Source organism: Salvia splendens, unplaced genomic scaffold, assembly GCF_004379255.2.
Source record: "Salvia splendens isolate huo1 unplaced genomic scaffold, SspV2 ctg865, whole genome shotgun sequence".
In the NCBI taxonomy this organism is placed as follows: Eukaryota; Viridiplantae; Streptophyta; class Magnoliopsida; order Lamiales; family Lamiaceae; genus Salvia; species Salvia splendens.
In genome coordinates, this window is record NW_024599548.1 from 3,687 (window position 1) to 20,450 (window position 16,764).

Genomic DNA, 16,764 nt, shown 5'->3' on the forward strand with positions numbered 1-16,764 from the left:
ACTTGAAGTGACCATACCTTGCATCCAAGCTGTAAAGCTACCTCCATTCGGTACAAATATAAAGGTGTACATAGTTGGAAGTACAAGGGATGAAGAAAAGATTGTGATAGAAGGCAACACTCCAACCATGGTCTTAAAGAAGCTACCACCCAAGAGGAGTGACCCAAGATGGTGTGATCTAACCAGTAGCCAAACGCTTACTGACCAGGATATTGAAGAGACTATTTGTCAGAAGTCAAGATTCGCTAGAGCCACTGGGGCTCACCAACTGGCCGAGAAGAAGGCAGAGAGAAAACAAGGGCTGAAGCGCGCATCGAGGCTAATCATCGGGCGTAGCATTGGGAAAAAGAAGGGGGCCCAGCAAGGTTCATGATCTTGTAGAGATCTCAAGTGAGGAGGACAAGACTCATTGCAACAAAAAGAAGAGCAAGGACACTGATATTGGCCAGGAAGATAGTGGACCTCCTACAAAACCTGGGGAGGATCCAAAACATACTACAACTGTTGCTGGACATCCGTCATCGACCCTTACTATCCAGGAAGGGGGTTCTCCTACAAAACCTGGGGAGAACTCGACTGCAACTTTCGCCCAGCCAGTACAGAAGGCCAACATCGACAATCCACTTGCCATCCCTGCTGCCCAGAAAGAGACACCAGTACCAGAAACTGACTTACAGGAAAATCAAGACAAAGAAGGAAAATGCAACCAAGAAAGAAAGAGGAAAGACAATGGGGGCAGCAAAGCAAAAGAAGGAGACCAAGAAGCCCAGGGTGGTCCTATCGGCCATTATGATCAAGAAGCTGGGACAAGTGCCCAAACTGATCGGGAGCAAGGTCCCCAGCAACCATCATCTGCGGCCCATGGAAAAGAGGAAAATCAAGGGACTTTCAAGAATCATAAGAAAAAGAGTGACACCCTGATGTGTACCAACAAAGGAACCCGAGAAGGAAACTGCACAAGGCTCCTAACCAGAGAGGATCCAAGGAAAAGATGACCGACCCTACCAACTGACCAGTTAGCTTTCTTTTTATTTTCAGTAAACTTGAGTTTTTTTTCTAGTTGTGTTATTTTTTTTTGTACATGTTTTAGCATGCGTATACCCTCATTCATAACACTTAGTCTATTCCATAGTCTAAGTGTGAGAAGAAGAGGGTTTACAACTTTATATGTGTTTAGGATGTTTAGAAGTAGTCTTTGTTTTGTGTTTTTTTTATGTGAGTCCTATACTTTCTCCCACTTAGCCTATTGCATAGTCTAAGTGTGAGAAGTTTTTGTTGACATAGTATGTTTTGCATATTAGTTCTTGTTCCACATTGTCTATGTGTTCTCTATGTTCGTTATTCTTCTCCCACTTAGCCTATTACATAGTCTAAGTGTGAGAAGTTTCGTATATAATATGTTTTCCATGTATTATGTGCTTTCTGGTCTTTTGTGTTTCTATGTGTTGGATACTGGTCATCCTGTTTTCCACTTCACTAAACTTGCGTGAAGGCAAGCAAGGATGAAGTGGGAGGAGGAGATAATGGCCAGTATAATTGTATATATGTGTTGTCATGTGTTGTGTCAGTCCCTAGTAAGTCAGTTTAGGTTAAGTTTTGTTTTTTTAGGACATGTGTTAAAACACGGGCTTAAAACTCAACTGCTTCGAACTGACGGTGAAGGGGAATTGAGGGAGATAAGACATGCTGGACAATGGAAACCATCCCCCTTAGTATCTCCTAGGCAGTATAGATGACGCAAGTATGAGAGGAAAAACTCATCCTTAGAGCCAGATACAAAAGCCCTCTTAAATTGTGAGTTATAAGCCTAAGTGGAACCACTTTCCACCAATTTAGAAAAGAAAAGAGTGCCTGCCACATGATGCCTAGGGTAAGGTGACTGCGTGTAGCAAGTCCTGAAGGCAGTAGGAAACCCCCCATCTTAAAAAAAAAAAAAAAAAAAAAACCATCCTTTAGAACCCCTCTTTCTAGCCAAATCTATACCCAGATATATAACCCACAAGCCACTGGGACTGTGTGTGCGAGGCAAAAGGCAAGAAGGCGACTGGCCAGGAGGACATACAAGAAAAAAAACAACTAGAAAAAGAAATCGAGAAGGAAGGAGAAAATCGATCAGGAGAAATTCCAGGTCCAAAAAAATATAAGAAGGAATAAGGGTGGCGAAGCCACATAAAGAAATGTTGAAGAAAATGGTCAAAAACACTTGACCACAAAAAGAAAAGAAGAAGGAATAAGGGTGGCGAAGCCACAAAGAAGCTACTAACCAGTTGGAGTCCAATATCAGAAAACGTCCAGCCAAAGAGAAGCAACAGCCAAGAGCTCAAATGCACACAGTTCCCCCACATCGAAATAAAGTAGTAGTTTTTGAACCTTAGAGCCTTAGGAACATCTACCCCATACACTACAAACCAATAGCCCCGTTACAAACCTTAAAGCCCTTCAGGAGCCGCACGTGAGATCTGAGTCCGAAGCTTCTGTGGTTCAGCATTTTGAGAGAAAACAGTCCTAATATCCCTAGTGAGGAATGAGCGACTGAGCGAATCTGGTGTTTGGCCGAGAGTTTGGGTGATCTTGACGAGCAGATATACTGACTGGGAAGGAAAAGGGGGGCGGCAGAAGTTCAAGGCTGTCTAAGGCCGGATTGCACCTAATCCCAAGGGGAGGGATGGTTGAAAATATAGCCCGTTCAATGTGTTTAAGTGCTTGTGAGTCTGTTTATGTGTGTTGTCCGTCGTTTATGTGTTTTTCTTTGCGTCCAAGTTTTAGAGTCTTAGGTCGGTCAGGGGTGTAACCAGGCTAGAATTCGACTTATTTCTTTATGTTTGTTCTTCACGCTTGAGGACAAGCATGTGGTAAGTGTGAGCAGTTTGATAAGTCGCATTCTAGGCCTTGGTTACTGGTCAGTATAAGGTGCTTTATTGGATAATATCTGCAAAATAGTTGTTAAAGTGTGCAGGTTGAAGTACTAAATCAGGAGGGAAGGTTCAGAAGGAATTCGAGTGAAAAAGCTGCGAAGAGTGTGCAAACTGGTCAGTATGAGCAGAAAATACGCAAACTGGTCAGGATGGATGCTACAGAACTGGACACGAGAAGGAAGGACTTGCTTGGAATAATCACCTATCTAAAGAAGGGCAAAATTGTCATTCCACATGAAGAGAAAGCCCTAGAAATTAGGGCAAGCCACCCTATAAATAGGAGCTGAACATAAAGAAAAGGGGGATCTACACACCACTTTACTTAGGACTTATCATCACTTTTGAGGAGAATAGCTCCATTAGCTCTTAGTTCCATCTAAATCCAGCAGCCTGACTTGAAGATTCCGGCCACCTGCCGGCCAGGAGCATCATGCCTGATTCATTCCAGCCGCCGTAGTTCCAGAAATTCCTCCATTTTCAGTTTCCGATGAGCCAAACAATCTTTTACTTGCTTTGTTTTTAAGATTTCTTAGTTTAAGTACTTGTTTTTGCTTGCCTTTGACTTGGATTCCAGTAGCTACTTAGTTGGAACATCTTTTGGGTGATAATCTTGAATGCAATGAAGTTTATTGTGGTTTTATTTTATGTTTCAGCTTGCTTATTATTTCTTTCTGCCTAGTAACTAGATCTGGTAGTTTTACGTTGATTTTTGTTGTTTAAGTGCTTGAATCTGCTTTGCTTAGTTAGATCAAGGTTTTCTTAGAGTGTTTACAAGTTTTAATCGGGTAAGGTCCTCAAAAATGCATGAGAATCGTTTCTGCTTGCTTCTGTCACCTTGTCCCGCTGACCAGTTTGCGTAGATCTCAGTTTTCTTAGCTTTCGTTCTCGATTTCAAGTTAAATATTGCATTTACGAATTTTCAAGCTTGATCATTCATCAATGGAGTTTTTTAGATCTTGTTGTTTAGCTTGGTGAAGAAGATAATGTCACAATCAAAGAATGGGACCACTTGTGTTGCTTTTGTTGCTTTTTGCTTTTGTACTTGCACTTTTTCAGCTTTTCTGCACACCCAGGAGGCAGTCTGCCAGCATGTCCTTTGATTCTGTTTACCTTTTGTCTAGTCATTTTTAGTAAGTTTTGTCTAGTAGCTTCTCACATACACACTCGTACCCTAATTTACACACGCACTTTAATTTCTCTTAGCACGCAGCATTTAGAGCCCACCCTGACCTACTGGTCAGGAGGGGTATAGGTTCCATTTCATTTTCCGACTAGGTAAAACTCAACCCCAAAAAAGCGTGGTAGCTAACCAACCGCTCCCAGAATGTCATCGCAAGTGTATCTCGCCTACATCCATCTCTGTGGGATTCGACCCTTACTCCACTATACTAGCCAGTAGAAGTGGGTTGAGGTATTTTTTGTTGATAGGGAAGATAGACACAGACCCAACGACACAGCTAGGTCTAGGTACCCTCCTGGCCAGCTGACACACACACACAGAGTCATAGTCTCATCTTTTTCCCTCCTATCAGTCCTATCATGAAAAACAGGCATGAAAAACAGGATTTTTTACATAACTGAATAGCAGACTGAGAATCAGAAAGCACAGTAGGAGAATCCTTCACAAATTTAAGTTTAGAGAGCACTCCCCTTAACCATACAGCTTCTTTCATTGCCTCTGTAATGTCAATATATTCTGACTCAGTAGTGGACAGAGTCACTATGTGCTATAACTGAGATTTCCAACTAATGCAGGACCTGCAAACAGTAAACACATAGGAAGTGGTTGACTTCCTCTTATCCTTGTCATTAGCATTGTTGGAATCCACAAAACCAGTTAGTAAAACACCTTCATCACATTTAGAATAACAAAACTCATACTTAGCAGTAAGCTTCAAGTATCTCGGAAGCCATTTTAAAGTTTCCCAATGAACAGGACCAGGGTTTGACATATAACTACTTAGGCATGACATAGCATAGGCAATATTAGGCCTAGTACTCACCATCAAATACATCACTGACCCAATAGCATTAGCATAGGGAACTTTCTTCATAGCATCAATATCAGACTTGGAAATAGGGCACATGTCTTTACTCAACATAAAATGAGCAGCTAAAGGCACAGAGGCAGGTTTAGCAACAAACATGTTAAATTTCTTCAGAATTTTGTACACATAAGGTTTCTGATGCAACACAAGGGTAGAGGCTTTTCTATCCCTAATGATACTTATCCCTAAGATTTTCTAAGCATCACCTAGATCCTTCATATCAAAATTCTCACTCAAAACAGTTTGCACAGCCTTTATAGTTTTCAAACAGGGACCCATAATAAGCATGTCATCCACATACAACAGTAAGAAGACAGGCATAGAATCAAGGTTTTTAATATACAAACATGCATCAAAGGTACTTCTCACAAAGCCTAACTTCTGCATACATGTATTAAACTTGATATTCCACTGTCTAGGGGACTGTTTTAAACCATACAAGACTTTTTTCAACAAACACACATGATTGGGGAACTTTGGATCAACAAAACCTTCAGGTTGCTTCATATAAATGGGTTTATCAAGATCACCATGCAAGAAATCAGTTTTAACATCCATTTGTTTTAATTCCCAATCAAAATAAGCACATAATGCAAGCATCAACCGCACAGTAGTAAATTTAACAACAGGAGCAAAGATTTTAGTATAATCTACCCCCTCTTGTTGAGTAAAACCTTTGGCCACAATTCTGGCATTGTACCTAAGACCCTCCACCTCATTTTTCAATTTATAAAGCCACCTGCAATCAACCACAGAGGCATCAGGGGGTAAAGGCACAAGGATCCAAGTAAGATTAATTTTCAGAGAATGCATTTCCTCCATCATGGCTTTATGCCACTGACTCCATAATTTTGACTTAAGAGCTTGCTTATAAGATTGAGGTTCATCCCCATCAGATTCATACACATTGAAAGCCAAATTTATAAGAATAACCAAGCCAGCATAGCCATCAAACATAGAAGGTTTCTTCACATTCACTCTTTTAGTTCTATCTCTAGATAACACATAATCTTGCAAGTAGGGATTATCAATAGCATTTTGAATGCCACTGGGGCTATGAATCACATTCTGAGCAGGAACAGGAGAAGCATTTCTCATAGGACTAGCATGCACATCAGGGATATTATCATTATCATTTTGGGGAGGCGCCACATCATTCATATTTAGGTTTCCTTCACATGGTGTCTCATTAGGTGTAAAGACTGGATAAGAGTTCCAGAAAGGTTGCTCCACTTCACTTAGAGTATCACTAGGATCCTCCACACCAGTGGGTATTTCTGTGGACTCCACCTCAATAAGAGGTTCATTGTCCACAGAGTCTGGAGTTGGGTTATCAGCCACTTTCAAATAAGGAAATTGATAAGGCCAATTTCATGCATCAGTTATGGGATTAAATTCTTTGATTTCTATGAACTAATACACGTTTTAAGTTTAGGTGCATAGAGAATCTTTCGGGTCAAGGAAACGGAAGGAAAAATCTACTAGGCAGAGGAAACTGAAGGAAAATGGAGTGAAGAAGCCAGCTGCAACCTGACCCAAGAGATTGCGGAAGCAGCTGTGAGCGGAAAAGTATCTTTTTGAAGGACTTTCTAGGAGGGAAAAATCGACAAATCAGTAGAGAAATTACCCTAAAAGTTCGAGCCTCGGCTATAAATAGAGACACAACATGAAGAGAGGGAGGAATCATCACATTCACTTTTCGTCTTAGCTCATCACTTCACCCACATTTCTCTGCGCACTTAAGCAATTATGTGGTAAATTCTGGGAGTTCTTGGTAGCCTAGTCCGATTATTGTAGTGTAACACCGTCCTTGTGAAGGGCGAAGATACAATTTACTGTTTTCTGTCATTTTGAGTTGAGACTTCATAGTTTTAGAAGCTCGGCATTTACTATTTCTGTGTTGAACCTTAAATATCGTAGTTATGGAAGTTAATGTCTTCTGTTTAGCTGATTCTGGTGTTGATTGTTGGTATTTACTGTTTTGGATGCTTTTCAAAATTGATGTTTGATTTGGAGTGGAGATCGGTTTGATTGGAGTTTATTTGTTGTTGAATCGGTTGAATCGGAGTTGAGGAGTATAGGTTTGACGAATTGGAGTTGTTTTTGGTTGATCTGAGTTGAATTTTTAAACGGAGTTGTGGATCTGAGTTGTCTTCTGTTTTCTGCTTGTTGCTCGACCTAGTAGTTTAGATCTAGTCATCTCATGTTTGATCGTAATGTTGAAGTTGGATTTGTGATTACTCTGTTTTCGTACGCTTGATGCTCTATTTCGCCTCTGTTTAATTAGATTGTTAGAGAAGATGAAGGTAGAAGTTAGTTAGGAGTCGGATCTGTCACTGGTGTTGTTACTTTCTGCAGCTTTCCTGTCGACTTAGCTAATTTAAGAAAATGGTCCCCACTGCATGTTACGCATTGCCCAGCCGTTTTTGAAAACATGTTTACCTGATCTAGTAGTTTAGTTGTTGAATTTTTTTTTCTAGTTAAACTTCATTTCTGTTACTCATGCATGCGCACGTACTTTTTTCTGCTCCCTAGGTCTAGCAGATAGGATAGTTATTTTTTAATTTCTTCCAAGTCTAGTAGTTAAAACAAGTCTTAACCCATGAGTTGCGTGGCAACAGCCAACCACATCCAAGTCCTCTGAACACTTGCTTACCCCGTCCATCTATGTGGGATCGATCCTTACTACCCTATTCTAGCCAATAGTAAATGGGTTAAGGTTTTGATAGTAATTGAGAGTATCCCAACGACACAGACAAATAAGTTTAGGGAGTTCCTAGGCCTAGCGGTTGAGTGAATCCTCTGGACCTGTTTGATCTGCACTTTGAACACACGCACACCAGTCTTGTTTCTTCGATACAAACCAATTGCATATCAGGAATTCATCTTCATTGAAGACAACATCCCTGCTAATTATGACTTTGAACCCTGGTTCATCTCTTAACCAAACTCTATAACTTTTAACACTCTCAGGATATCCTAGAAACATACCTTTTCTAGATCTAGGCTCAAGTTTGTCAGACTTAGTATGCACAAAAGCAGCACATCAAAATATCCTTAGATGAAAAAGAGATAGAGTTTTTCCAGTAAACACATGTTCAGGACATTGTCCTAACAAAGGCACAGAAGGAGATCTATTAACCAAGTAAGTAGCAGTTAACAAAACTTCACCCCAAAACATTTTAGATAAACTAGATTTAGCAAGCATGCATCTAACTTTATCAATTAAAGTCATGTTCATCCTTTCAGCCACCCCATTTTGTTGTGGGGTGTAAGGAACAGTTTTATGTCTTTTGATTCCAAAACCAGCACACAAGTCATCAATTTGTTTGTTGCAAAATTCCAAGCCATTGTCAGTTTTGATAGCCTTAATTTTCTCACTTATCTGAGTTTCAATCAAAGTCTTCCAAGCTTTCAGTTTTCAAACACTTCACACTTATGTCTCATAAAGAAACACCAAACTTTTCTTGAAAAATCATCAATTACAGACAAAAAATACACAGAGCCAGAGTGAGAAGATACAGAAGCAGGGCCCAGACATCCATATGCAAATACTCAATAATGCACTTACTAACATTTGCAGGCATATGAGTAGGAAAGGAAACCCTATGCTGTTTACCCAGCACATAAGTATCACAGAAAGGCAAATCACCATGGACATCATTATCAGAGAGAATAACATGCTTTTTCAGAATATTCAAACCTCTTGCACTCATGTGACCTAGCCTATTATGTCACAGCATAGTTTTATCAGTTTTAACAACATTGGCAAATGCTTTTTCACATGAAAGAGATACAATAGTATAGACATATAAACCACATTTTCTCTTGGCCTTAAATAGACACATTGAACCCTTGCAGATTTTCATGTAGCCTTCCCCACATTTTCCCCCCATACCAGCATTTTCAAGAGCAGTACAAGACGTCAAAATTATAGCAAAGGTCAGGAACATATCTAACATCCTTTAAGTTGAGCACATAGCCATTGTCAAACTTTAAACACACTGTGCCAATACCAAGAATTTCACACTTATTGTCATTAGTCATTGACACAAAAGTATTAGTTACAGGCTTTAACTCAGAAAACACTTCCTTGAAAGGACTAACATGATAAGTAAATCCAGAATAACAAAGCCAATCATTTTAAGAAAAGGGGCAGATAGAGGAAGCATTTATATACATCAAATCATGCACAATATACACAGATTCATTATCAGCATCATACTTGGACACATTAACAAGGTTTTCAAGCTGAGTGCTATTATTGAGGGGTTTATTCTTTTTAGGCTTGGTGCAATCTTTCTTATAGTGCCCAACTTCCCCACAATTAAAACACTTTCTATAGGTTTTAGGATCCTTACTTCTGGACCTAAGCCTGAACTTCTTCCTTGAATTTGAGCTAGAACCAGAACCCCCATTGGATTCATTACCCTCTCTAGACTTAAATCTACCTCTGACATTCAAGACCTTATTAAAAGCATTCTTGTCAGCAGACCTTTCCCTTAATTTAAGTTCTTTAGATTTCAGAGAGCTAATAATTAAGTCCAGAGGAGCAGAGTCTCTACCATACTTAATGACAGCTTTCACATCACTGTAAGAGTCAGGTGTGACATTCATCATAGCTATACTAGTGTATTCATCTATAGTTTTGTCACCAGATCTCTTAATATCCTGTACAACCTTCTGAAACCTATCCACATTATCATCAATGTCTTTGGCAAGATCAAGCTTAAACTTAAATAACTTTTCAAGCAGGTACATCTTTGAAGACATTGAAGTCTCAGTGAACAAAGTATCAAGTTGTTTCCACATATCAGAAGCAGATTCAATATGATCAACTTTCCTAAACAAAGAATCAGACAGATTTAATACAATAGTAACTCTACCCAACTCATTCGTCTCATCAATTTTTTCTTGAGCAGTGTCAGCAGGTAAAGAACCATCCACAACCTTAAACACTTTTTGTTGGATTAAAACACATTTCATTTTCTGTTTCCAAATAACAAAATCATGTTTGCCATTGAAAGGAATCAAACCAACAGGTTGGGCCATTTTTGCAATCACTTTAACAAGAACACATGAAGCAAGATAGAAACACAAAACCTTGCAAACCTCAGACCACAGAGACATACACCAAAGACCAGACACACTTTTACACAACTTTCACACAAGTCGGACCTCAAAACCCTGACTGTCACGAGCAAAACTGGCTAAGGCTATCCCAGTTTGCAATCACTCACTTCTGGAGGGCGCAGGGGGTCACTTAGGCAATACCAATGCTTGGTGGTCAGGTAATCAGAGGCCAGAAGCACAGAGCACCAAGAAACAGCAGAAGCAAACCAAGCAAAGAAAGCAAGAAAAGTCCTAAGTCTTTGCCAGAGACTATCTACCAGCAGACAATAACCCAGGCCTATAAGTGGCTCTAAAACAGAAAAAAAAGGAGTTACAACCAATTTACCATAGTGAATCCCCATTCGAAGAAGGATTCCACTTGCCCAACTCCTTAAGTGACTCGGCGTACCGGACTAGTCCCCTCGTGGCTCTGATACCACTGTAGCGATAAGACCAGTCCGGCTTCACTAATTACCAAGACCTTTTGTTCTTCTTACAAGAGAGCTCAACCAAACTCTCAACCAAGCGGCTGATTAGTATCAAGATTACAAGGGAAAACCAATCAACTATTACAACAATAGTTAATAACCCTAGCTAATATCTTGAATTACAACCAACGCTTCTTGAACCTGCACACTCACCAAACTTGTTAGTAATAACAAATAAGATCCTCTCAGATCTAAAGCAATTACACAGGTAGAGAACAAAACAAGAAGAACACAGAGCAGATCAAGGCAATGGCTCAGCCACCCGCCTATATAACAAGTCTATTCTCCAGAAACCAGACCCAAGGGAGCAACGTTGAATCCACAAGTGATTCACCTCACACCGTAGATATCAACACCACACAACTCCTTCACACCGGATCTAGCCCCTCAGAACACAGCCTCGCACCAGTTCTCTCACACACCAAAACCCTAGATCTCACGAACACACCAGCAACCGAAGTAGTTGCCTAAACCAGCAAAGTCACCGGTCTATCACTCAAAGAAACCGTGATAACCGAAGGAAAATCGCCGGAGAAGTCATCGGAGAAGAAGAGAGAGTAGAGAGAATTCACTGAATCGAGTGAGTAGAGAGAGAGAGAGAGTATTCTGAATAATGAGAGAAGAGAAAGGGTCTTCTCTCACATAACAAACACAAGCCACAATCCAACAGCTCCAAGCCAAGATCCGGGTGAGAAGACAGGTGTCACAATCTGGCAATAGGGAAGAAGGGATTTGGGCTCAGCCCAAATAATTCACCACAAATAATAGACGACCCAAATAAAAGTTCACCACAAATATTCAACAAAAGCAAGTGGTCGGAATAAGATTCATAGAAACTACTGATAATGGACCATCTAAAGTTGTGATCCAACGATGATTCCAGAACTGAACTCTACTACCTGTCCCTAACGCCCAAATTAGCTTTGGCCTCGCCATAGCTCAGTAGTTGCAGACCAACTTCAAGGAAGGCGCACCGCACCTAGAGGCGAAAATGCACGGGTCAAACCCCAAAGTTGGGTCAAACTTCCTACCCCATAGAGACTCGACTCCGGCTTCTTGAGAATCCCCCGACAAGCTAAAAGCAGAATTAACCAGTTGCATGTCGCCAAATCCCAACGGCCACGTTAATCTGCTCCATGATACGTTGATTTCCAATTTACTTCCCCGCACATATCCCTACATGGAGCTTACACCACTAATATTGACTTAAGTCAATCTCAATTTAAGACAACGATTTTGTTATACAAACTCTGCCCCATTTAAATTTAGTTTCAGTAAAATAAATATCTGTCTTAAATTAGAGAACTCTTTTATTAACTACGTTAATAAAATTAAATCAGCAATAAGTTTAATTAATTAATGAATACTATTAAATATCTAAAATACTAAAAAATAATTAATTAAAAGATTGCCCCAGACTACTTGTAATTATGGCATCAACTTGAAAGTGTTCAATATTAATTTTCATATTAATAAAAAGTACTAGTACTTAATATTTCAATGAGTTGAATTCATATTGGGCTAATATTTTAGTAAAATTTCAGTTGCAAAGCCCAAGCTCTATCTACCTTAGCAAATAATAAATCAGGCAGTGTGACAAGCAAATATTAAAAAAAAAAAGAGTTTATTATATTGAGTAAACATATGGCGGGTAATGAGAGAATGGACCAATTTCTTATCCCAACAATCTTCACACATTCAAATCCAACGTTAACAAAATTCCACACAGCTTATCTTCTCTCTCACCAACAATGGCTGCCCTTTCCCCAAAACCAATCCCACCATGCATCACTCTTCCTCCCTCAACTCCTCCCCTCCAATCCACCACCACACTCTCCTTCTTCCCCCGTAAAGCGGCCCCACTCTTCATCCCCAATGCGAAGAAGAAGAACCCCTGGCTTGACCCCTTCAACCAGGGAGACGACCCCGAGATGGAGTACGGCCAGCTCTTCTCCGACGGCAAGCAGGACGAGGACCCCCGCCCTCCCGACAACCCCGGGAACCCGTACGGCTTCCTCAAGTTCCCCCAGGGCTACGCCGTCGAGGTCGCCTCCCTCTGCCTCAAGATCAGGGGCGACGTCCGCCGCTGCTGCTGCGTCATCTCTGGCGGCGTCTACGACAACCTCCTCTTCTTCCCCGCCATCCAGATGATCAAGGACCGCTACCCCGGCGTCCAGGTCGACATCGTCACGACCGCCAGGGGGAAGCAGGTTTATGAGATCAACAAGAACGTCAGATTTGCTGATGTGTACGACGTCGATGATCCGTTTCCTGAGCCGGCCGAATATACTGACATGATCGGCCAGCTTAAGGTAGGTAAGACAGATAAGACAAAACATTATGAGAATGCACTTTTTATTTTAGGTAGGCTGAATGACTGTGAAGATGGATGAGTTATATGTCCTATCAAACTGGCCCTTACGATATTCGTTAACTAATTATTGTCGATTTTTGCAGAACAGGTACTATGATATGATCTTGTCGACTAAGCTAGCTGGGATAGGCCACGGTGCATTCTTGTTTATGGCTAGTGCGAGGGATGTGGTTAGCTATGTTTACCCTAACGTCAATGCTGCCGGAGCAGGGCTCTTCTTGTCGGAGACCTTCACTCCCGCCACCACCAATCTCGCCGACGGCGGTTACCACATGTATGTTTGTTTGTTTGTTTGTTCATCAATGGGAAAAGAATTATTAATTCTTGAAAAAAAAACAGGGGAAACAGAGTATATGAAAATGTTGTGGTGTTTGTTTGTTCATCAATGGGAAAATATCATTCATTCTTGGAACAAAACAGGGGAAACAGAGTATATGAAAATGTTGTGGTGTTTGTTTGTTCATCAATGGGAAAATATCATTCATTCTTGGAACAAAACAGGGGAAACAGAGTATATGAAAATGTTGTGGTGTTTGTTTGTTCATCAATGGGAAAATATCATTCATTCTTGGAACAAAACAGGGGAAACAGAGTATATGAAAATGTTGTGGTGTTTGTTTGTTCATCAATGGGAAAATATCATTCATTCTTGGAACAAAACAGGGGAAACAGAGTACATGGTGTATATTTGTTTGCTCATTAATGGGAAAAAAACCATTCATTCTTGGAACAAAACAGGGGAAACAGAGTATATGGTGCATATGAAAATGTTGTGGTATTTTTTTGTTCATCAATGGAAAAAAAATCATTCATTCTTGAAACAAAACAGGGGAAACAGAGTACATGGTGTATATGAAAATATTGTCTAGGTATATGAAAATGCTGTGGTGTTTTAGGTATCGCGAGATGATAGATTGGCTAGGAAGGCCGTTTCGTAGTGTTCCAAGGCAGGCGTTGCCTCCGCTGAAGGTGTTGATTTCAAGGAAGGTGAAGGAGGTGGTCGAGGCCAAGTACACGAGCGCGGGGGCAGTCAAGGGGAGGTACATTGTGATCCATGGCATCAAATCAGATTCAAAGGCCTCAATGCAGAGCAAGGGAGATACTGATAGCTTGCTGCCTATTGAGATATGGGATGACATAGCTAGTGCCATAAGGTACACATCTTATTTTTTTACAATTGATCAATTTTTCCATGACAATAATTAATTAACTATCTGCTTTATTTGATCAACACTGTGACAGTGGACTCACTCCATTGTTCGTGATCCCGCACGAGAAAGAGCGGGAAAATGTTGAATATGTTGTTGGAGATGATGCTAGTATAGTGTTCATTACCACCCCAGGGCAGGTTAACCTAATTTTTCATATGCATTATTATATTTTAATTATTCTCTAAAATTAAGATGATTGTCTATTGAAAAAACTTGTAACTTGTGGTGATTAGCTTGCTGCTTTGATTAATGATTCGGCGGGCGTGATATGCTCCAACACAGCTGCTGTACAACTAGCGAATGCGCGCGAAAAACCAAGGTGATAAATATCATACTTATTGAATGTGAGCATAATGAGTCAGTGTAATATCACTGACTCAGCATAACGGTGCTTGTGTGGGTGCAGTATCGCGTTGTTTTGCTCGGAAGATAAGGCTAAGGTGTTCGTCCCCAACGCGGAAGAGAAGAGGTGCGCTGTTATATCGTCAAAGACGGGAAAACTTGTGGATATAGATGTTGAAGCCGTTAAGACTGCAGTTCAGATTTTCAGCTTGCCTTTGGCTATTGCATAGCTAAATTCTAACATGCCACATTCATTTTCTTACATTTAAGAATCTGCATCTGCTGCTTTTATTAAGAGTTGATCATAGATAATATATGTATATTTCAATTATCAAATAAAGATAAATTTCTTGCCTTTGAGAGTTGGGAGCTTTGTCCACAGCCCAGTAGGCATTATGTGGGATTTTTCTACTACCAGTATTTTTGGAGCATTTATTAAATTTTGGAATGTTTTTTGGACATGTAATATGAAATTTAAGATAAACATTTTGAGTTAATTTTTGTTTTCTCATTTGTTTAAGTTGGGAAGGGGCAATGAAATTTATGAGTTGAAAAAATTACTTAATTAAATTGAAACTTTTTTAAATGAAAAAATAACTCAATTAACATAGACGGAGGGAGTCGTATAAGAGAAAAATACGGATAAGAGAAAACGTGAATCACCCAGCACTGTGGATGTTGTAAGCTATTGATATTGCCCTATGGACAGACAAGTCATTGTGCTTAGTCAATTCACCTTTACCAATCCAAGAGCAATTGGACACATCAACATGTGTTTTCTTTATTTTCCTCCATTAAAAATCTAAAAAGGGCAAAACTTTGTTTACCATCCAATCCAAGACTTCTCCCCATATTATATCATAACTATTCTTTTCCATCAAAGACATAAGTAAAATTAAGAAAAAAAATCATTCAAGCATAAATAATTGAAGATATCATGTAAGTGAATGTGATCATCACCGCATAATTGTAAATCCATCATAAATATTAAACTCATCTACATGTTAACCAATTAACATGCTTTTCTGTGCATCATTTCATTCTCACAAACCAACCCCACCTCATAACTAATCTTCGCAATTAATATAATTAATCTCGACTTGTTTAATGACCTCTGTAATACGTAGGATGTGGAAATAATTAGCATGTCATGATCCCTACTTTATTTCCTTTTTTTCTATGCATCGTTTTTATATCAATTATTTTTAGGCATCATGAAATTCATATTTATTTGGTCGGCCTCAAATGTAAAGTCTCAAGCATGGCATTGGTTAAATAAATATTCAAATCCTTTTAACAGTTCAATTTGCCAACTAGCTAGTAGTTTCAACCTTAAAATAATAAACCAAGCCCATGTGAAAGCGTTAATATAATTATGATTAGTTCAGATTGTAGTGAACAAATAAAATAATTATTTAAGAGCAAATAATTGCAACCAAACGTATTATTGTCCTAAAACCTTTCCAATTTCTAAACTCGTAAACTTAATTTCAAATTCGACAATTAAAATAAAGATACTGTATTTTCTTTGATTACAAATTCAACATAAAAATTACTCCCTCCGTCTCACAAGAATATGCACTTTTTCATTTTTAGTCCGTCCCACAAGAATACGCACTTTCTAATTTGAAAACTCTTCTCTTTAATAAGGTGAGACTCATTCTCTACTCACAATACTTTAATTACTTTTTCTTTTTACCTCTCTCATACTTTACCAATTTTGCATTAAAACTTGTGTCGAACCCAAAGTGCATATCCTTTAGGGACAGAGAGAGTAAATGATAAGAAAATATGATAAGATTTAATTATATTATTTAGCGGTCACCATTTTTTTTATATATCATGTGTTTAAACTGGTAGAAAACCTGTGAAAATAAGTGAAATTATACATGCATATATATTCCACCATTTTCCACCAAAGAAAACACATTATAAGCAAAAACAATATTAATTTCATCTTTTTATCTTAGTGTATAGACTTTTTAATTAACTTGGTAACATTAATTTTACGCAAAGATTTGCAAGATTAGGAGTAGTTTTATTTTGGCCATATGCTTTAAATCTTAGGCAACTTCATTGTCAATTCACACCAGAAGTTAGGGAAATAAAATTCTAAGTAAAAATTATATTCTTAAACATAGCAATCTCCAGGCATCCGTGAGAACTTTGGAACAAATCTGCAATTGATACTTTAGAATTGGATTTGTAATTAAATCGCGATCATATCTTATATTGAATGTCTTAATCTGCTTTGTTTGTTGCATTAAATAAATA

The 16,764-nt window shown here is 39.2% G+C and overlaps 1 protein-coding gene across 1 annotated transcript; it reads left to right on the plus strand.

Moving 5' to 3' along the window:
• The first annotated feature begins 12,240 nt into the window (after positions 1–12,240).
• LOC121791651 (photosynthetic NDH subunit of subcomplex B 1, chloroplastic-like) lies at positions 12,241–14,752 on the plus strand. The gene is made up of 6 exons (XM_042189523.1): positions 12,241–12,875; positions 13,021–13,211; positions 13,834–14,091; positions 14,180–14,285; positions 14,382–14,467; positions 14,555–14,752. Exons 1-6 carry the CDS (start codon positions 12,315–12,317, stop codon positions 14,718–14,720), a joined length of 1,368 nt encoding a protein of 455 aa, XP_042045457.1. The 5' UTR covers positions 12,241–12,314; the 3' UTR covers positions 14,721–14,752.
• The last annotated feature ends 2,012 nt before the right edge of the window (positions 14,753–16,764 follow it).